This window comes from Ovis canadensis, chromosome 22 (genome assembly GCF_042477335.2).
Source record: "Ovis canadensis isolate MfBH-ARS-UI-01 breed Bighorn chromosome 22, ARS-UI_OviCan_v2, whole genome shotgun sequence".
Classification (NCBI taxonomy): domain Eukaryota; kingdom Metazoa; phylum Chordata; class Mammalia; order Artiodactyla; family Bovidae; genus Ovis; species Ovis canadensis.
In genome coordinates, this window is record NC_091266.1 from 50,576,084 (window position 1) to 50,599,177 (window position 23,094).

Consider the following 23,094-nt stretch of genomic DNA (forward strand, 5'->3'; position numbering starts at 1 on the left):
ACTACAGATATCAAAGTAATTTTGCTTTATTTAATAAGGAGAATGTGAAAAGGAAAAGAATATGGAAGAAAACTATGCTCCAAATTTCTTTTTTTAAATTCCAGTAGATTACATGTCAGAGAAGACTTTTAAATTTTCTTTTTATTATGACAGATATTCTTGTGCTTACAAAAATCCATATTGTGGTGTTCCTTACTGATAAAATGTACAGTAAGGGCCAGTTTCCACTTACTTTTAACCTGTCACGGACCAATGCTTTTGTAAAATATAAAAATGAAATACCACAAAAATGAAAAAACACTAAATACAGGCCCCAGTTATTTTATTAGATTGAACAGACATAAAATTTACTCAGTGAAATTGAAAGAGAAGTTTCTAAACTGGCTCTCTGTGTTTGTACTCATCCCATTGCGATGGTAGTGAACAGTTTTCAGACTGTTCTTGCAGCAGCCCCATTTATTCCCCTCAGTCACAGCAACATGCCTGGGTAAACAAATGGCAACAAGGTCAAGTTTGCCTTCTCAGATGACATGCATCTGTTCACCTATTATATTTCATCTACTTTGTACATTACATGTGACATTTAAGAATAGATTGGGAAATGTGGCTAAGACTTACTTTGCTTTCTAAGTACTCTAAATCTGTGATGAGAATAAGGAAAGGGTTGAAGTCCTCCAAAGGGAGCAGCATATGCTTATGCTCGCCCCAGCAGTGTGAGGGGCACTATGGTGAAGTTAGAAGCTACCTGCTTTCTCACCAGCGTGTTGGTACCGGTGGCTGTTAACCTTACCTGTGCCTCTCTGCAGTCAGGGTGTCATCTGTGCCGTCTTCTCCCGTCTCCCGCGGTACCTGACACTTAGCAGACACTCAGCATTCGAGTGGATTGTTATGCTTATGGGGGGAAATTGTTTCTATTTAATCTCAATCTGTTTTTGCTCAGTTCTTCTTTAATGAGTCAAATGCTTTCTCCGCAGTTCCGGGACTACTGTGCTATCTGCTTAAGATGGGAGTGGCCTGGCTCTCCAAAAGCATTGGAAAGGTGCAATTTAGAAGCAGCTTTCTTTGAAGGTCATTTTTTGAAAGTCTTATTTGACAGGATGGGAAGAATTCTTGATCAGGTAATAAGTTTTAAAGTATTAATTTCTTACTATTTTGTTACCATTCACCATGGGTTCTGTTTACATCTTCAGTAGTTTTATTGTTTTCTTTTTTCCACCAGATGACTTTTTCATAAAGCTTGATTGCCAACAATTGGTGGGTTTCTGATGCATTCATTATGTTAAAACTTTGATCTGGCCTGACAGGTGTTACGGATTTCTGTGTTTACTTCTCATTGTAGGCCATTGTCTTATTAACAGTAGTCTTAACACCTTTTGGCAGTGACTAGAGTGCTTTCCTAGAAAGCCTTGTGGTTAGTACAGGTACAGATAGAGTGAAACTTGTTAGGCTGAATACAGAAAACCTTAAATGTCATTTCAAACCAAATCTTGAGTGCTCTGGTCTCGCTAAAATTACAGAACAGTATTAGATGAACCTGTTTCTTCAGACAAAGAATTTGTGAATGATATTCATTTTCATAAGGGGAAATGAAATATAAAAAGTCAATTTACTTATTTCAAGGGAAGTAAAAATCCCCGGTAGCTGGTATGCTGCTGTGTCTCTCTCACCGACTGTCAGGATAACTGAACTTGAGCTTAGAGAATCCCTCCTACCCTCTCTCCCTGACATAGAGTAACGATAGAGCTTTGAAATGTTTTATATGTTGATATGGACACTTGAAATGAAACTATGTGGCATTAAACTTGCCTCAGCATGAAAACTGAGTTAGCCAATTAGAATTAATTTGAAATCCATATTAAAGTGCTTTTTTTTTTTTAGCATTTTAGTTGAATATTTATACGAGCCTAGGGAGTTACAAAAGAAATTTATTGTACCATCAGGCTGTCTTCAATAACCAGAAAGCCAAATAAAGAAACGATAATTAAGAAGTATATCACTGGGTTGACTTCTGCTGATAATCAATAAAGACATAGAGTCAAGGCCTTTTTTTCTTTTAAAAACAATACTAAACACACTATATTTTTCAAAAATTAAGACAGACAACACAACAGTGTCGTGAATACCTGATGTCATAACTTCTCAATTATACACGCAGAAATTAGCTACTTTATTACTAATTATCCATAATAATGTTTAATCCCAGCCTGGTTAGCCTGATACTATTAGGGGTATCTATGTACTGTGAACATACAAGCAAACATCATCTTTAGCAAAAGCAGTTAGAAAAGAGAGAAAATGAAATTAAACCAAGCACGTTAGACCCCCCAGAACTTATGATTATCTTTGCAATCTGATTATAACGTTCTTATCTGAAAAGGCTTGAGAAGTCAAGGTGTTTAAAGACAGAAGGCTTGAGGCTAGGCTCCACAGTTCACTCACTAAGTCACATCACCTAAAACTAAGGATTTAACATCCTAACAACATGTACTGCATTTCTGCTGTTTCATTTTTTGTTGATTGATATTTAATACTTAAGAACCGAAGTATTCGGGTCCAATCCCTGATTTGGGAAGATCCCCTAGAGAAGGGAATGACAACCCATTCCAATGTTCTTGCCTGGAAAATCCCATGGACAGAGGAGCCTGGTAGGCTACAGCCCATGGGGTCACAGAGTCAGATAGGACTGAAGGGACTTTGACTTTCACTGTAGGTATTATGCTGTGTACATCATGGCTATGTAAACCGCTCCCCGGCCCCTCCTCCCCACCCCTCCCCCTCCCCCATCCCCACCCCGCCAGCTAGTGGGGAGGTTTACAATAAACCTCCCAGTGTATTGTGTCTTTGTGCTGGTTCTCTAGGCTTAGTTTGAATCTGATTAAATGAAACACCATTATACAGTGGAAGTGAGAAATAGACTTAAGGGACTAGCTCTGATAGATAGAGTGCCTGATGAACTATGGACTGAGGTTCATGACATTATACAGGAGACAGGGATCAAGACCATCCCCATGGAAAAGAAATGCAAAAAAGCAAAATGGCTGTCTGGGTAGGCCTTACAAATAGCCGTGAAAAGAAGAGAGGCGAAAAGCAAAGGACAAAAGGAAAGATATAAACATCCAAATGCAGAGTTCCAAAGAGTAACAAGAAGAGATAAGAAAGCCTTCTTCAGCGATCAGTGCAAAGAAATAGAGGAAAAGAACAGAATGGGAAAGACTAGAGATCTCTTCAAGAAAATTAGAGATACCAAGGGAACATTTCATGCAAAGATGGGCTCGATAAAGGACAGAAATGGTCTGGACCTAACAGAAGCAGAAGATATTAAGAAGAGGTGGTAAGAATACACGGAAGAACTGAACAAAAAAGATCTTCACGACCCAGATAATCATGATGATGTGATCACTAATCTAGAGCCAGACATCTTGGAATGTGAAGTCAAGTGAGCCTTAGAAAGCATCACTATGAACAAAGCTAGTGGAGGTGATGGAATTCCAGTTGAGCTGTTTCAAATCCTGAAAGATGCTGCTGTGAAAGTGCTGCACTCAATATGCCAGCAAATGTGGAAAACTCAGCAGTGGCCACAGGGCTGGAAAAGGTCAGTTTTCATTCCAATTCCAAACAAAGGCAATGCAAAAGAATGCTCAAACTACCACACAACTGCACTCATCTCACATGCTAGTAAAGTAATGCTCAAAATTCTCCAAGCCAGGCTTCAGCAATACGTGAACCGTGAACTTCCTGATGTTCAAGCTGGTTTTAGAAAAGGCAGAGGAACCAGAGATCAAATTGCCAACATCTGCTGGATCATGGAAAAAGCAATAGAGTTCCAGAAAAACATCTATTTCTGTTTTATTGACTATACCAAAGCCTTTGACTGTGTGGATCACAAGAAACTGTGGAAAGTTCTGAAAGAGATGGGAATACCAGACCACCTAACCTGCCTCTTGAGAAATCTGTATGCAGGTCAGGAAGCAATAGTTATAACTGGACATGGAACAACAGACTGGTTCCAAATAGGAAAAGGAGTACATCAAGGCTGTATATTGTCACCCTACTTATTTAACTTCTATGCAGAGTACATCATGAGAAACGCTGGGCTGGAAGAAACACAAGCTGGAATCAAGATTGCCAGGAGAAATATCCATAACCTCAGATATGCAGATGACACTACCTTTATGGCAGAAAGTGAAGAGGAACTAAAAAGCCTCTTGATGAAAGTGAAAGAGGAAAGTGAAAAAGTTGGCTTAAAGCTCAACATTCAGAAAATGAAGATCATGGCATCCGGTCCGATCACTCCATGGGAAATAGATGGGGAAACAGTAGAAACAGTGTTAGACTTTATTTTTGGGGGCTCCAAAATCACTGCAGATGGTGACTGAAATTAAAAGACGCTTACTCCTTGGAAGAAAAGTTATGACCAACCCCCTAGATAGTATATTCAAAAGCAGAGATATTACTTTGCTGACTAAGGGTCTGTCTAGTCAAGGCTATGGTTTTTCCTGTGGTCACGTATGGATGTGAGAGCTGGACTGTGAAGAAGGCTGAGCGCCGAAGAATTGATGCTTTTGAACTGTGGTGTTGGAGAAGACTCTTGAGAGTGCCTTGGACTACAAGGAGATCCAACCAGTCCATTCTGAAGGAGATCAACCCTGGGATTTCTTTGGAAGGACTGATGCTAAAGCTGAAGCTCCAGTACTTTGGCCACCTCTTGTAAAGAGTTGACTCCTTGGAAAAGACTCTGATTCTGGGAGGGATTGTGGGCAGGAGGAGAAGGAGACGACCGAGGATGAGATGGCCCGATGGCATCATGGACTCGATGGACGTGAGTCTGAGTGAACTCTGGGAGTTGGTGATGGACAGGGAGGCCTGGCATGCTGCGATTCATGGGGTTGCAAAGAGTCGGACACGACTGAGCAACTGAACTGAACTGAAATGAAACACCCAGGAGACATCAACAATCAGTATCAAGTCAGTAATCTTTAGAAATTTTGACCAAAAGCACTCAAAAGGAATCTAAATATTAAAAAGTAGTATCTGAATTGAGTGGAAAGATCCCCCTGGAATCCCCATTGCACTGAGCATTTTTCCCTTCCATTTGTAGAGCACTGACACAAAGGATACGCAGGAGACCATATCCTGAAATGTGTGCAGTTCTTTTCTTTCACCAGATAGCTCTTCACAATGCAGAGACAATTCAGACAATGTCCCACTCAGTCTTCCTGGAACCCTGAGCGACAGGAGGGACTGTCCGTAGTTTTAGTTAATGTGACTCAGTGAGTGAACTGTGGAGCCTAGCCTCAATCCTTCTGTCTTTAAAAACCTTGACTTCCCAAGCCTTTTTGAATAAGGACTTTATAATCAGATCACAAAGATAATCATAAGTTTTGGTGGGTCTAATGTGCTTGGTTTAATTTCATTTTCTCTCTTTTCTAACTGCTTTTGCTAAAGATGATGTTTGCTTGTATGTTCATAGTACATAGATACCCCAATAGTATCAGGCTAACCAGGCTGGGATTAAACATTATGGATAATTAGTAATAAAGTAGCTAATTTCTGTGTGTATAATTGAGAAGTTATAATATCAGGTATTCCTGAAACTGTTGTGTTGTCACAGCCTTAATTTTTGAAAAATATAGTGTGTTTAGTATTGTTTTTAACTATAGTGATTTTAAAAAGATAGTAAAACGCTAAGGTCCACAACAGAATATAAAGAATACCAGGAAAAATGTGGGGAAACCCAAGTTCAAAGGGAAAAATTTTAATCTGGGCAACTCAAGTTAGCTGTTTCTCACATTTTCTTATTGTTCAAGTGAAGTTGACATTACTTGATTTGCTTAAGAGGACTATGGGGGGATAAAAGTAATTTAAATTGCTTTAAAAAATATAAAATCTTGTTAAATGCAGGTGTTATAAGAAATTACAGAGACTACCAAGTTGTTGAGATTTATAAATTCTTATAATTTTGGCCATCCACATATTTGGCCTTTACTAAAAGAGTTGAGATTGAGTTAGCAGGTGACATCTAAGTCAAAGTTCATTGTCCTAAAATTCACACCTTGTATTTAGGGTGAGCTTATTAAAAAATGGGCCAAGTCCATTTAACATGTCAGAAAAATCTAGTTAACTTTTATTTCAGGTGAATACTCTATGAAGTACAACAGAATCAAAATAATAGATGCAAGCAGTTACTATTAAGAATCCCCTAAAAAGCCAGCTTGTTTTAAAGTTATTACCAATATGAAGTAGAAACCATTTCAGAGTATGATGGAACAGTTTCTGTCTAGCTGAATTTTATTTTCATTTTCACAACGTTAAAATATAATCTGAGTCAGCCTTAAGTTTCTTAAACAACCAAAGATACAGCTTCTTGTTTCAAAAAGCTTAAAACCAAAGTAACACCATATAGAGAAAATTAAGTAGTAATATATCATTGTTAAAAGCCAAATTTTGTCAGTCTATTTACTTAAAGCACCTATAAATGGCGGAATTTAGTGACCTAAAAATCTGAACTACCTGAAATGAAGTCATATACAATACTGTACTAAAGTTGTATTTTAAATGATTTTGTCCACATTTTTTACCAAATGTATTCTTCTTAAAGATTTTTTAAAGTGTTTCCTTTGTGCCTAAAATGCAATTTAATGTGAATTCATTGTTTTGAATTGAATCTTGGAGAAGGCTATTCTGTCGCCAATATTATCGAGTAGGAAAAGATGCCCTTCAATCTATCCCTTAGTGGGTGTTGTATCTGCTTTCATTTATCTTGCGTAAGGCTAGATTTTAAATAAGAGTGACTTAGGGGGAGTTTTACTTCTTTCAGAAAATCTGTGTTCATGAACCTAGTAGTAAGCAAAAAAGACTGAAGTTAGACTTTACCCCAGGACTTGAATTTCTATTCGTATAACAGCATCTTTGATACCTTCTGGCACATGGTCAAGCATTGGTCATCCTTTGCATGCCGAATACTCACTTCTTAATTGGTGCTCATTATGATCAAGGGCCTCAAAGCTACTCAGTGAGTGAGGGTAAACCATTCTGATTAACCATTTCTGGTTAATATTATCTTGGTCCTGAATCACTTTTCCCTTCCTCCTGCTGCAGCATCTGTTTCTCATTCATCCAGTCACTGTGGTTCTTTCCAGCCTTCTCACTGAAGTCATTTTTGTCTCAGCCACTCAGTTGCCTCTGACTGCTTAGAAGAAGAAAACTGAAAGGGACGAGAGGTTTCTGTTGAAAATTCTAGGCACCATAATAGCAACTCTGCACATCATGCATCTTGCTTTGATTTTGACACATACTCTGTAAAGCACCTCCAAGCTGCTTTCTATGAGGAATAAACAGATTAAGTATAAAAAACTAGTAAAATTGTAATACTGTAATACAAGACGTGTATGAGGAACTTTACACAGATATATAGTCATTGTTTTGGAAGAGTTAATGCTCTTGCCCAGTAAAGGTGGTGATCTTTTCTGTAATAGTGATTTTTTTTATCTTCTAGTTCACTATTAAGGCTTGTGGTAGTTATTTCTACCCCTCAAGTACTTTTACTCTGTTGACAAGGTTCTGTGATATATATGACTTTATTGTATATATGCTTTTGATAATTGGCAGCAGTTGAATAATTTAAAACAAGGATTATCATTTCTAAAATTAGATTACTTGAAAGATTTTAATCTTTTGTCTTTTGTCTAATATTTAATGTGTCTTCTATTGTTTGTAGTATGTAAGTCTTTTTGGGTTTTGATGACCTCTTGAACTATCTTACCAACTTAAAAAGCCTGCAAAAAGCAGAGACATTCTGTCAGTGTGACATGTTTATTTTTCCTATATGTTCATGTGCATGCTTTTCTGGTTTTAAAGTTCCAGGACTATGATGTATGTACTTTGAGACGCTAAGAGCTAGAGCTAATTTAGTTACAGGTACTGTCATTGTAGAAGAGCATATAGAGAAGGATTAAGATGATGGATCGTCATTTCTTAAAAAGACAAATTGAAATGGTAAATTCAGTGCTCAGGTATATACATAGAGATAATGTCAAATATCTTTTTCCTTTCTCCCTTTCTGTAGCCATATGATGTCAACTTACAAGTAACGTCGGTGTTATCCAGACTTTCTCTCTTCCCTCATCCGCACATACATGAGTACCTCTTGGACCCTTACGTGAACCTTGCTTCTGGCTGTAGGTCTCTATTCTCTGTAATCGTCAGGGTGAGTTCTCAGTTTTGTTATATTCTCCAGGATTGATCAGCCTGACCAATTAACATCTTAATAACATTGTGTGTAATTAGTGTCATATAATGAAAAATATCTAAAGAGCCGACTCATTAGAAAAGACTCTGATGCTGGGAAAGATTGAAGGCAGGAGGAAAAAGGGACGACAGAGGACAAGATGGGTGGATGGCATCACCGACTCAATGTACATGAGTTTGAGCAAGTTCCGGGAGATGGTGAAGGACAGGGAAGCCTGGTGTGCCACAGTCTATGGCGGCGCAAAGAGTCGGACACAGCTGAGCCACTAAACAACAACAACAATGAAAAATATAATGTATTTTCTGTTTGGAATTATTTCACTGCAGAATGTGGAGAAAAAAGGAAGATTCATTCTCTTAAATGATACGTGTAGCTCTTGTATTTTAAGGGATAGCTTTGGGTCCTTTGTCCAAGATTGTTACATGAATAGTGAAAAGTGACAGTCTTCATTTAGTAATAGGAAATGGAACTTTTTTCTTTATCCTGAAAATCCCCCATGGAGTTGTTCAGCAGCTGAGCCCCATTCGTCCCTGTGATGCAGGTTGTTGGAGACCTCATGGTTCGAATCCAGCGTATTCAAGACTTTACTCCCAAGCTTCTACTAGTCCGAAAGCGATTACTTGGTCTGGAACCTGAAGGACCTGTGTAAGTCAGTGTTTCTCACGCTGTTTGTCTAAAGCTTTTGCCTTCTTTTGATGATCTGCTAATATCCTGAATTGATTAATTGCCTGCTTTCCCTTCCTAGGATTGACCACATCACCTTGTTGGAGGGTGTGATTGTGCTGGAAGAGTTCTGTAAGGAGCTGGCGGCTATCGCCTTTGTGAAATACCATGCAGCCTCCACACCCTAAACAGAATCTTTCAAGTAACCAGGGGAACAGAATGACCATGTACATTTCATCAAAAAAGCCTCAGTTCCACCCAGCCACGTGACAATAAAAAGCCTTTTTAAATGAAGCATTGCTGTAAACTGGACAGAACCATTCAGAACCCACTAAGTGGACGCTCTCAGTACAGTGTTGTGTGATGTTGTTTTCACTGGCTTTATCATAATGGTTCTGTATATAAAGTTGCACGTCCTTGAATCCAGGATACAATCAAAGGAACTTCAGGAAATAAGCATTTCAGAATGCCTGTGTGAAAGCTGCAAAATTTCTGATGTCATGACTTTGATGATATTTCTGTTAATCTAATATCCTTTTAGGTAGCAAGGCCTTTTGGCATTCTTTGGGACTCAAGTGCTTACATTCTTTTGGATTAACAAGTAGCAAAAAAAAGCCAAAACCCTAATTTTATAACTTTTTAAGGTCAGAATTCTTATCAAACAAAATATTTAAAAAACTGTAAATGAGAAAAAATACAATTTAGCAACTATCAAATGAATTAATAATAGAAGATAAAAATGTGTAGAACACCATTAACTTTCTTCAGCTTTTCTAAGAATAACAGTTTAATATGATAAATTCTTGATTAATATATATATATATTTTTTAAAGAAATGTTCTTTTACTCTTTTGTGCACATAGCCAGGTTAGTGATTGATTTTCATGTATGGGTCCCAGTTAATTTAAACTTTGTCATTTTTGCAACAACATTGAATTTGTGCTCACCATTGGTATTGTTTACTAAAATAGTACTTTTTAAGGTGATTAACATGTATTGGGTTGAGACCCTTTTCTTTTTTTCTATCTCTCCACCCCTCTCTGAAACTTGCTTTATAATTTGATTTTCGTATTGAAACGCATTGTAGTGTCGGTGGCAGCAATCAAAATGCCAATGGCCTCCTGAATGTTTACAATTTTCTTTTCTCAGTCTTTTGTTTTAAATCATTCTAAAGAGATTTCAAAGCAAACCAACCAATCTTTCCTGTTTACATATGAAAGAACTTGGGTAAAGTGGTATCTGTGTGGGCATGGGTGCAGGAAGGAGTGGTGTGGGGAGTTGGCTGCGCTGTGCACAGCACGCTTGTCCTTGGTTTACACAGTGGGGTTTGCTGATCCACTTTCTATGCTTCCTTTAAGTGATGCTTATCACTCAAATATGCTTTTGAGCTTTCTTGGGTTTTTGTTTTGTTTTTTTCGGTTGATGTGTTAAGCAGCAGCACTTTGCTCCTTGCCTTCCCATTTACTGACGTTTGTAGGAGCAGCAGTCTAGCGGCGAGCCTTCCAGCCTGAAAGGGACCGAACTGCTCCTTGAGAGAACTTGTTTAGCCTATTTGCATCTCTACATCCTACAGCACGTGTGTAGAAGCATATTTTACACCTACTGCTAATTTTGTTGTATTTGTTTTTCTGATTTATTTTGTAGTTAGTTTTTGCTATTTATTAAGAACAAAATGTCAAAAAAAATTATGACTATTCTTGGCTCTAGAATGCTTACCACTGTTAAAAATGACAAAAAAGCTAAATTTCTAAATTCAATGCAAATCTTTGTTAGCTCACTCTAGGAGATTTATCAAGCGAAACAATGAAGAAATAAGTGGGAGATAGTTACTTTGTGCATGTTTTTCTTTAAATGACTTTTAATGTGGGAAGGCATATTATTCTTTTTGCTGTATTTATTGATGCAAGGAACACTGCAACATCTTTATGTTTAGATGTAGTTGTAGTCTACTTTGATGTAAGTGTATTTAAAATAGAACATTAAGAGGTATTAGATATTTCTTAATGTTTGCATAGAGTTCAGTAAGTGTAATGGCAATGTTACCTCGAAAGCCAAATACTATTTTATCCTTGATTTCACAATGGGACCTTTTGGCTAATCCATGAAACCAAGCTCAGAAAAGCTTTAACTCCTATTTGTGTGTGTGTGTATGCTGCTTCTTAAAAGATAATTATTTTCCTAAATTATTATAATGACTTTGATTTGTAATCAGCTAAAGCTTAAGGTATAGTTTGCTTATCTTTTAAGTTGGTTTCTGTCTTCCTTTTCTTTTTCTTATTTAGTTCAGACCTAGAGCCAGCACAAGTTCGCAGAGTGAGTTTGATTTGTTAGTGAAACATTGTCCTACATGGCTAGCCATATTCATACTTTCAGAAGTTGACTTTCTGTTCCTTAGCATGTGCCAAACAGAGACTGTGGCACATTGTGTTGGGTGGACAAGCACCACCCTAGGGATCGCTTGCCATAACAAGTTCCAAACTGAATTTCAGTCTTGCTTCACATTGGTGTGTGGGTATAACATTCTTTTTTAAACTTTCTCTCTTAACAGTATAGTCTTTGGCTTTTGTGCGTGTGTTTTTTTTTTTTTTTAGTAATGAGCCACATTCTTTACTTGATAGAACTCAAGATTTGTCCTTAGCCAGCCAATTATCATTGTAGTACTCACATTCTAACTCTGTAATGTTCTCATAATGTATCTGTCTGTGCAATATATAAGCTGTGAGTGAATTCATAGCTTTTTGGTTTAATTGTACATTATTGTATGTGTATATCTGTATATATATCTGTGTATATATCTATGAGGACCAAAATCCTTAGCTTGCTTACACTGTTGCTAGTGTAAAGATTATTACACTTAATTTTACGGGGCACAAATTGTGGAATTACTTCATAATTCATGGTAACATTTCCATAAATTGTTGCATTAATATACAATTACCATTTAATTATGAAGTTTATACGTATTGACAGAAGTTAACAGTGAATTGCTAAAACCACAATTTATATGGTAATTATATTCTGGATTGTACAGTTAATCAAAATATGCATGTCATTGTGACACTTGATGTGTTAAAACATGGTAGGTAATCATATTTCTGGGCCCTGTAAAATAGTGTTACTATAATACCTGTTTTGCCTCCTGCCTTGTTTACATTAAACAAAGGATATTTGGTAAATTTTTCTATTGAACATTGTATAGGTTACTGACAGTGTTATGATGGCCTGGAATTCTAGGTCGGTCATCTCTGAAAAAACTCTTCAGATGGTGATTGTGTACCTACTATCTCTTTAGTGGAGGTTGTAATCAAGTTTTTGTGCTAACAATGCATGCAGGACTAAGAGGGATAATTAAAAATAAATCATTAATTTAAACAAAATATTGTCTTATATTTTTGTAGAATTCTAATTGGAAACATTTCATTCACTGATAAATATAAAACAATAATTCATAATATACAAGAGGATACGACACGTAACAGTCAATGGTTCACTATAGCATTGATTCCAGAGAGAGAACAAAAAGGAATATATCAGAATATTTGTGGAGGGAGAATGTATAGCTTAAAAAAAAATCCCCCTGGGTGAGCTTTATATTTTCCACCCCACCTCCTTCATAATCACTTCCCTAAAGAAAAGATTGTTTATGCAATTTAAGAAATGTAATTCATTGTAAGCATTATTTCTTAATAGATTTATAACATATAAAAACTCTTCTCTTTAACTGACATTTAAAACAATTTGACTCTAAGCTTATTCCATTCACTTAAGTATGTGCCAAGTCCCTTAATTGGAAACTGAAAGAAACACGTACTACATGGCCCAATGAGGAAAAAAATCTAGTTATTAATCCCACCTACTCATGGTTCTTTTCAGCCAGTGTTTCTCAAAATAGTTTTATAGGGAAATAAAGAAGGTAACAGGTTTAAGGATTCTGGGGTGGGGGGGGGGTGCAGGGTAAGGTTTAGGCATTGCAGAATCAAAGTTACCTCCTGATTATGAGCTTCTTCAAAAGACACCTGCATTTTAGGATCAGCGGATTCCCAGTCCAAAATCCTGGTTCTGAATTTTGCAGTGTTCCATCTAGAATACTAGTTATCTCAAGGGAATTTAAAGAAATAAAAGTGTTAGGGTTGAAATTTTTGTTAGAGTAAAATCTTTCCAGTAAAAGCTGTTATCTCTTCATCTAAAAAAAAAAAGCAAAAACACTGCCTGACAGTTCGGTACTGAAGTTTCCATGGAAGAAATAGAATAGGTTTTGGTTGGTCTAAAGCCAATTAGGAAAGTTGTTCCCTGTACACCTCACCTCATAGGAGACTGCTTTTTAAATTCACTGGAAATAGACCCCACTACCCACCTTAGAGAGATTAAGCCAGTTTCATATACTCTTCCAATTTGACTGTTGTGTGCATTAGGAGTTTTTATTTGTGTTATAATAGCATTTCTAAAAATGTATCAGAAATAGGATACCTACATGTAATTTCAAACCAAAACAATAATTTGGTTTATTCAACAAATACTGGGAGCTTCCTATGAACCAAGTTTTAAGATTGTAGGAAAATGAATAGGAAGAAGCTTTTCTGCCCTCAAAAAGTCACAGTCCTGGTTCAGTGTTTTTACAGAAATAAAGTACACACTGGAACACTGATAGAGAAACAGCACCCGAGCACTGTGAGAGCACATGGTGTTGCAGATCAGCCAAAGGGGAAAACCCCAATCTCAAGTGTTGACTGAATTACATTCATACTTGTAAGTACAGATAGGCCAGACATTCTGAGAAGTTATAATGATAAAGTCCACTCAGCATTGAACAGTCAGCTCTTGTGTATCCTGTCAGACTTACCATGGTTGTTTCCTTCACCTTCTTCATTCTGAGACTGGTATAAGGCACCAGCCCAAGTGATTGCTCCTTGTGCTTTAGTCACTAATTGTGTCCAACTCTTTCAACCCCATGGACTGTAGCACGCCCGGCTCCTCTGTCCATGGGACTTTCCAGGCAAGAATACTGGAATGGGTTGCCATTTCCTTCTCCAGGGATCCTCTGGACCCAGGGATTGAACCGGGATCTCCTGCATCGCAGGTGGATTTTTTAACCAACTGAGTTATGAGAAAAGCCCCAGTTGTACTCGGGGGCCCCTATTTTCTCAATTGTTGAATAGTAATTAGCAGTTCTGATCTGACTTATCTCTTTATAGAACTGTTGTTTACATAGAGAGAGGGCCAAAAGTCAACTGAAATACTAAAACCAAAAGATTTAAGGCTAAAAGATATTCTGAAGATTAGGGGTGAGATTTGGTTGAATAAATTTGTAGAAAGAAACATTTCTCCTGGCTTGAATTCAGTGTTCCCTTGGCCACATATCTTTATTCTCTGCTGGGCTGGGACACAGGTCGAAGCATATCCAATTAAGAGAGAACTAAGTGGGCTGATGTAAACAGAACAGGAGAATTCAGAAACCTCGTGCTGGATACGTGTGGAGATGGAATCTGTAAACCTTCACTAGGTTCTCATAACTCCATCTGTTCCTGACATTGAAGGCCAGGGTCAGTCTAGCAGGCAGGTGGACAGGTAAGGGATCACCCCTGCCAGGACAAGATGAGGAGGCCTGACTTGTATCTCCCTTCCCATTCTCAGTCTTAAGGTGCGTGTGTATACTCAGTCATGTCCGACTCTTGGCGACCCCACGGGCTGTAGCCTGCTAGGCTCCTCTATCCAAGGGATTTTCCAGGCAAGAATACGGGAGTGGGTTGCCATTTCGTTCTCCAGGGGATCTTCCCAAACCAGGGATCAAACTCGTGTCTCTTGCATCTCCTGCATTGGCAGGTGGATTCTTTACCATTGAGCCACCAGGGAAACCCAATATTCAGGTTAGAGGATCTAAATAAGCCAAGAATACATCCTGGGTCTAACAGATGAATCTTTTTCAAAGCACATTTTTTGGTTGAGAACTCGAACAAGAATTGCAAACTTGAAAAGCTATCTGCAGCTCAGGAAACATAAAAAAGGAAAAAGAGCAAGTGATACATGCAGCCTGCGAGATTAGAGGAGACAAAGCAAAACCATCTTCACGTCTGTTACTGCCTCAGGCCTGTAATTTATGAGAATCATAAAATCAATTTCATCATAATGCGGAAAGATGAGGTGGCATGCACATTTGCTACAGTCTGGATAATGTTATATTTTAAAGCCCTGAAGATGAGATTCATTTGTGTAATAACATGAGAAATGTATGCTTCATTCCACTCACAAATAGAATAGCATGTAGGGTTTTAATTGATTTGACTTCCCAATAGACCCATGTATAGGAGATTTCTAGAGGGAAACAAACTAGTCATTCCTCAAACATTATTCTTCTGTGTTTAAAACACACTTTCCTTCTTAAATCTCTTTATCCTGTTGCTCTTATAACAGTGTAGCAAGTCGCAGAGCATTTCATTGTTCTGTGATCTTTGTTGGCTACTGGTGGCTCAGACGGTAAAGTGTCTGTCTACAATGAGAGAGACCTGGGTTCGATCCCTGGGTTGGGAAGATTCCCTGGAGAAGGAAATGGCAACCCACTCCAGTACTCTTGCCTTGAAAATCCCATGGACGGAGGAGCTTGGTGCAGGCTACTGTCCATGGTGTTGCAAAGAGTCGGGCACGACTGAGCGACTTCACTTTCACTTTCAATTAGTGTCCTGCAATCATCATATCAATTCCATTTTAGAGATAATTAGCAAATAGAACATCTTCTTCTTGAGTCGAATTGGTGTTGGATTCCAACAGAAATGGAAGTTGAGAAGAAAATGTCTCCTTTTAGGATAGAAACATTACCCCAATAGTCCATGTACCTTGGACTCCTTGACAATAAACAGGTTCTATTTTACAAAGACTTGCATTTTCCTTAAAAAGATCCAATGTGATGGAGTTTCAAGGAAGACTTTCTCTTAAAATACTGTCAGCAAGAGCACCCGACTCATTGGAGTTTGGGTTCCAAACCACATCCCCAAAATAATAAAAGCTGTAAATGTGAATGCACATAGCAATTTCTGGGTGCTTTTCTTTGGAATTTGACATTGAAATAAAATTTGCACCATTCTTAGCGGTTGGAGTCTTCTCATGCACAGCTTCTAATATAATTGATATTCATTGAGTTCTGAGTATTTCAAAGAAAAAGCTGATATATATCTTGCCAAGTAGTGTTTTGCTCATTTATTATCATTTTTACTTCAGTAGGAAGAAAAAGACCAGGGAAGTGTAATTAGTTTGACATAGATAATTCTGGGCTGAGCATTTCCATATCAACACCGTTTTAAGGCCATTATGAAAAGTTCTTCGTCCTCATGATACAGCATGCCATTTCTATACTTTCTGATACAAAACTATTGTATTCTGGCCCTTCCTCCAGGGAGCTGTGTGACCAGTCTCTCAACTGTGCCATAAGGCCTTAAAACTGAAATCCTCACTATCAGCCTTTTTTGGATAAGAAAGACATTCAGTTCAGTCCAGTCAGTCAGTCAGTCATGTCCGACTCTCTGCGACCCCATGGACTGCATCACGCCAGGCATTGAGTAGATATAAATGCTGAGTTTTCTGCTGTTTCTGAGGTTATTTTTAGAAAGCTCTTGCAAATTTCTCATACCCTGCCTTACATTTTTTAAAAAATCTGTGAACTCTTCAGAAATCCCCACATCACCATGGAAGCTGAGCTGATCCCTGTCTTTTACAAAGATTTTTTAAAAGAAAAAGGTATTTTACAGAAGTAGTTAAGCTGCCTTCAGCATTTCTGTTCATCAAGACCACTGACATCAAGAGTCTATACCCCTTATATCAAAGGCAGGGCTCTGCTCTCCTGATGTGACTTTCCAAAATGATCCTGCTTGGAGTGGAAAGAATCTTCTAGCTAAATACATAAAACACTATAACTGAGCTCTGTGTTTGTAAATATGAGGATCTGAGGTCTAAAATGGATTGTGCTGTGTTGCAGGATTATAGTAACATCAGTGGTGATGCTCAGCCAGTATTTACTGATACCCTGTCTAGCTTTCCCTGGAGAAGGAAATGGCACCCCACTCCAGTACTCTTGCCTGGAAAATCCCATGGATGGAGGAGCCTGGCAGGCTACAGTCCAAGGGGTATCAAAGAGTCAGACCTGATGGAGTGACTTCACTTTTGCTTTCACTTTTATCTGGTTTTGGCAAAGGGAGGGGAGTCCAGGAAAGTGTGTGTCTTTGAGAGATTTGCTTTTTAAAGAAGAGGGGATGAGGTGAGTTCTGTGCAGACGATGAAGACTTGCTCCTTCATTTTCCAAATCCACTCTTCTCTATTCTTTAGGGTCCTAAGCTGGAATTCCACAAATTATATTTTTCCTTTACTAGCTGGCTTTCTACTAGGTTTTGTCAATTAAGGGTTCAAGAAGGAGACAGCGAAACCCGAGGGGAGAAGGAACTTCTTTGAGTTTACTTGCTGTTCCAGACATACCTGTTCAGAATTGGGTTCTCAGCAGTTGGTTTTGGCCTCTATATTATGTCGGCCCTAGAGGAGGGCATGGCAACCCACTCCAGTATTGTTGCCTGGAGAGTCCCGTGGACATAGGAGCCCCGGGGGGTGACAGTCCCTGGGGTCGCGAAGTTGGGCAAACTAAAGCGACTTAGTATGCATGAGTTACCTAAGCTCTCCCAGAAACAATTTCTTCAGGTTTCCCAGAGGCAGCAACAGCAGCGTAGCAATGCCCTCTCTCAGAGGCCTGAGCCCTGGCTTCCCAGGGCCCAACCTGGATTATTACTTCTGGAGCATCACAGAGAATCACCCTTCTTCCTCACTCAGCCCTCCAACTTCAGTGTAATGAATTCCTATATTAAATTCCCTCTGCTGACATCTCTATGGTATGGTTTCTATTAGAGCTTCTCTAGTGGTTCAGATAGTAAAGAATCCACCTGCAATGCAGCAGACCCCAGCTCAACCTCTGAGTTGGGAAGATCCCTTGGAGAAATGAATGGCTACCCATTCCAGTATTACTGCCTGGAGAATTCCTTGGTTTCTATTGTCCTGATAGGACCCATCTCGACGGCAGTATCTTCCTGTCTGAGCCTCAGCCTCAAGAGGACAGCCCCGCAGACATTTCCGATGATGGGGATGCTCTCCTCATATTTCTTCATACCTTAGTGGGAACATGGCCATCTGGCCCCTACCTGGAGATATGCTTGGGTACTCAGGGCCCACATAAATCTACATTCCTGTCTCCCTAAGCTTTTGCGTGCCTTTTCTACATTACAATAGGAAATTCTGGCATCTCAGCTCAGTGGATTTAGGCCACCATTGAGCCACCAGGTAAGTCCAAGGATACTGGAGTGGGTTGCCATTCCCTTCTCCAGGGGAGTCTTCCTAACCCAGGGATTGAGCCAGGGTCTTCTTCACTGAAGGCAGATTCTATGCCATCTGAGCTGTCAGAGAAGCCCCACCAATGAGTACACACATCATTAAATCAACCAAGAACACTGCTACAGCCATGTCCAGCTGGGTGAGCTGACATTAAATCTAGACTCCGATAAATACACCAATACATTTGGCCTGATTTAATGATACATTTTTATCTTCTCTTGACTCCATTCCCACAATAAAGTTACTCCCGCCCTCTTTCCACGCTGCTGTCTTTGAAGGTGAGTTGCAATGCACAGTCTACACTTAAGAACTGGAGAGTCACATGCTATCTTATTGAAGGTCGAGTGTCTACATAAATTATTTGCAGTTATTCAAGGAAAATCTATGTCCCCTCCCCCATGTATTTATTTATTCAATCCTTTATATTGATATATACTCATGAATATTTATTTTCTACTTCGGGTTATAAGCCAGTGCTGCTTCCTTGACTTGTCTGCTCAAATTGCCCCAGTTGCCCCACTGACACCGCCATCAATGTAGGAGTTTCTTTTGATTGGTTTTTTAACATTTCCTTACTTTTTGGCATCGCAAGATGCTCCAGGCTCATCTGTGTTTTCTGCCCTAATCCTAGAATCAGCAGTTTCTTCAAGCAGCACCAGGACCATTAAAAATAGAGAGAGAGAGAATTCTGCAGTGGTGCATTGACTTGACATGAAGCTTTGAGTCCAAATAGCCTAAGAAAGGCTATTGGACTAAACGTGTGTTATTTATAAAGCCCTTCCGACCTCAGCATTCTTGAAACAGACCAGAGGACACTGATATACTATCTGATTCAGAATGGAAGACAGAATGAGAAGAACAGTATTGCTTATAGACAAGAGGGTCCATGTTAACAGAAGGGAAACCTCCACAGGCACCAACATTGTTAGCTCGAACATGGCCTCACAGAAGTATTCAATTTTAGACTTTCATGTTATTTCCAAAGGAATCATATACTGACAGGATTGAAAGAAGTTTTTCAAAACACAGCTTTACACTGTGTCCATGAATTATATTACTTTATGCAAATCTGATAATTAGCTGGTAACTCATTATATATTTTCTGTTAGAAATATTAACTTGCTAATGACAAGCGATGACAATCCACTAGAATTTTTAAAGCCTGATTTTGGCATTTCTTCATTCTAAAGAAGGCTGAGCACTGAAGAACTGATGCTTTTGAACTGTGATGTTGGAGAAGACTCTTGAGAGTCCCTTGGACTGCAAGGAAATCAAACACTCCTTGGAAGGACTGATGCTGAAGCTCCAATACTTTGGTCACCTGATGCAAAGAGCCGACTCAGTAGAGAAGACACTGATGCTGGGGAAGACTGAGGGCAGGAGGAGAAGCTGGCAGCAGAGGATGAGACGGTTGGATGGCATCACTGACTCGATGGACTTGAGTTTGAGCAAGCTCCAGGAGATGGTGAAGGACCAGGGAAGCCTGGCGTGCTGCAGTCGCAAAAAGTCGGACACAACTTAGAGACTCAACAACAACATTCTAAAAATACTTGGAAGACTCAAAGGGTGGAGGGGACCTAGACTTCTCTGGGCCACAGAGGCTCTTGGGTAGATACGTTTTCCTCTGACAGAATTGGTTTGCTTAAATCTGTACAGGTGAGATCGCAAGTATTCTAACCAACCCACATGGGTTGCATATACATCTGTGTGCTCTGGAAAGGGCAGCATTTGTGTATCTTAACCTGTATCTTGAAAGCTTTCCTGTCTCTGAAGCTTGCTTGATAAGTGCTGTTGCCACAAGGAAATGCAGGCAGCTCTTCCCAGCCCGGGCTGATCTCACCACAGTGGGAAGGCGCCGGGGAGGAGGGCTCAGGGCCGGCGAGGACGTGCACGCTGTGGGAAGAAGGCTGGTGTGCGTTTTAATTACAGAGGGATTGGATTTTGATGTTTTTCTTTACTCAAGCGATTGATTGTTCCCCCTTGATATCCTGTGAGGAGTGTGTGACACGCTGGGAGGACACGCCGAGGATTTCTGAGGGAAGATAAAAACCTTCCTTTAATGTGGAAAAGAAACAGGAAGAAAGGAGAAGAGAGGAGCATGAGAAGATCCAGAAGGAAGAAAGAAGCTCAGGGAGAAAGGGCTGCAGGAGGGCGAGGGCACGGGGGCGACCCCAGCCCCAGCTTACAGCTGCAGTGCTTGGCTCCTCATGTCACCGCCCCGTGGCTTCTGCAGTCCTCTGGTCTGGCTGGTCTCTGGGTCCTGCCTCCTCTTCCTCTTTCTACCTTTCCTTCCTCCCTTCCTGCATCCCTACCTCCCCAAGCTTCCCTTCACCACCTGGCATGGATTTGGCACCATCCAAGCTCTGGGACCACAGCTGTCCTCAAGGAGAGCAGAAGGTCCCCACGGAGCTTGCAGTCTGGCATATTTCTGTGTGCTCAGCCTTGTCGACTCCGTGCGACCGCATGGACTGTAGCCTACCAGGCTCCTCTCCCGGTTCTTGGCATTCTCCAGGCAAGGATACTAGGGTGGATTGCCAGGCCCTCCCCCAGAGAATCTTCCCAACCCAGGCGTCGAACCCACATGTCTTATGTCACCGGCATTGGCAGGTGGCTTCTTTACCACCAGCGCCCCCTCGGAAGCCCCAGCGTATCTCGGGTCCGGCTCTGACATTTGGCTTTGCGCCTAGTAATGCAGAATTTGACTTAATCTCAGGGCTTGTTCCTGTGAGCAGCTCCCTGCCAACTCCTTCCTACCTGGCATTGCCATTCATGCGCCATCATTGCCTGGCTGTGGGGCTTCGGGCACCCAACACTACCTCCCTGAGCCTCGGCTTCCTCATCTGTAAAATGGGAACACCATTCACCTCAGGGGGTTGATGTAAGGACTGGAGGAGGGAATGATGAGATAGCACTGTGCCTGGGACCAAATGGGCACCAGGTGAGCAGTAGGTCCTTCTCTGCTTCTCAGTCCCCTCAGATTCCTGGACGGATTGAATCAAACTGGTGGAAGCTTACATAGGAACTTTCTGGACAAGTTTCCAGGTGGCTTTGATGTGCAATGAAGTTCTCTTCACCGAGGTTAGTCTTTCCCCACCTGCCAGCTCCAGGACCCAGGTCTGCAGAACAGCCCATTGTCACCCTGGTGACACTTCCTCTCCTCAGCTGTCCTCTCCCCCGCCCCTTCTCAGACTTCTGCCCCTACACAAGGGAAAGAGTTAAACCGAATATTCTGAAGAGTTTGTTTTGCTCAGGATTTACACTTTCCCTCTTTCCCTGACTATGTTGATGGCATTTTCCACCCCTGTAAATTTACGGAACATTCTGAGTCGGTTCAGCATTCCCAGTGTCAATAAGCAACTCTGTAGCTTTTATCGGCAACTGTTGTCACTCCTGACAGCAAAGAATTAGACTGGAAACTTTGTCCCAGGTGTACGGTTCCAAGCCCAGCTGCTGACATGTCAGGAAGGGGCACACATTGTTACTAATTCAAGGGAGCTTTCAAAGGGCAGCGCGACACCCAGCCAGTCAGTGGCTGAAAGGGAGGTCAACTCCACCGGAGGCTCTGCCAGGCAAGGTTCAGAGCTGACTTTGGAACTTTATTAAAGAAACAAAGAAAAAAGAGACAGAGAGAAACAATGGGAAGGAAGAGTGAAGCCAGGCCCTGCTAAACAGTTACCAAGTGTTGCCACAGGAGGGCGATGTCACCAAACAGTCTCCCTGGCCACCAGGAATGGCAGTGCCCAGGGAATGAATTCTGGCTGGAGTTTCCAATTCCTTCAGTTAGTAGGGCATTTGAAAGTTGTGATACTCCTCCTGGAATCCTAGTAAATATGTATATATTAAACTCAGACAACAAAGTAAATAAAAGTGGAATTTTGATACAACTAGATATACTAGGTCAGTGGTCCTCAATCCTGCTTGAAGATCTGAATCACTTAAAGAGATTTAAAAACTGTAACCATCTGGGCTCCAGAAGAAACTGATTAAATCAGGGTTTCTGGAAAATGGAGCCGTGGTATTTGCATACTTTTAAAGCTCCCCAGTGAGTCTAATGTTCACTCTGAGCGGTTCTAATTGGGACCTTGGTGGCAGGCATCAAGAGAAAATTTTAATTTTGGAAAATTCTATCATGTTTTCTCCAGCAAATTGGAAAATCACTATTGATATTTGATTTTAGAGGTAGAATTGCTTACCTCTCACAGAAGGGCTCCTCTAGAAGGGATCAACGGTTGAGAATTTCTGCATAAAATCACCTTACCTATGGAAGCCCATTTTCAATAATGCCTTTCCAGAGTGCAAATTATTTTCTCCAAGATCAAAATATCTAGGATTCTGACAAAACTGAGGTCAAAGGAGCTTTAATTTTTTAAAAGAAAAGGGAGAAGAAATTTCTTACCCCTGTATATAGATTTTTCTTGCTATTGACACTTTAATGTATTTCCAGTATTTTATGATTGTATGTATATTTTTAATCTGTGAGAGCTACATAATTTTGTTTCATCCTTTTTACCCTAATATTACGGTATGTACATTTTCCATGCTTTAAAAAAATTCTTTGGAAGTCTTATGAATAGCTAAAATCACACCGTATTAATACCCTTCACATTACAAAGTGACAGGGAAACATGAGAACAAGTGTTTTATGTTCACGCCCCAATGTTGTTGCTGTTGTTTAGCCGCTGAGTCAGGTCTGACTCTTTGTGACCCTATGGACAGTAGCCCTCCAGACTCCTCTGTCCATGAGATTTTCCAGGCAAGGATAGTGGAGCAAGTTACCATTTCCTTCTCCAGAGGATTTTCCTGACCCAGACACTGAATCTATGTCT

The 23,094-nt window shown here is 40.1% G+C and overlaps 1 protein-coding gene and 1 long non-coding RNA gene across 2 annotated transcripts in view; both read left to right on the plus strand.

Moving 5' to 3' along the window:
- The window catches only part of FHIP2A (FHF complex subunit HOOK interacting protein 2A), a 35,810-nt gene extending 26,605 nt beyond the window's left edge, over nucleotides 1-9,205 (plus strand). The window contains 5 exon segments of the mRNA XM_069567612.1: nucleotides 975-1,118; nucleotides 8,066-8,206; nucleotides 8,790-8,893; nucleotides 8,994-9,078; nucleotides 9,080-9,205. Coding sequence (XP_069423713.1) covers nucleotides 975-1,118; nucleotides 8,066-8,206; nucleotides 8,790-8,893; nucleotides 8,994-9,078; nucleotides 9,080-9,181 — 576 coding nt within the window. The 3' untranslated portion in view covers nucleotides 9,182-9,205.
- An 8,700-nt stretch (nucleotides 9,206-17,905) lies between these two features.
- Nucleotides 17,906-22,157, plus strand: LOC138427632 (uncharacterized). Its single transcript, XR_011252092.1, has 2 exons — nucleotides 17,906-18,217; nucleotides 18,900-22,157. It is a non-coding gene; the product is annotated as an uncharacterized lncRNA (long non-coding RNA).
- The last annotated feature ends 937 nt before the right edge of the window (nucleotides 22,158-23,094 follow it).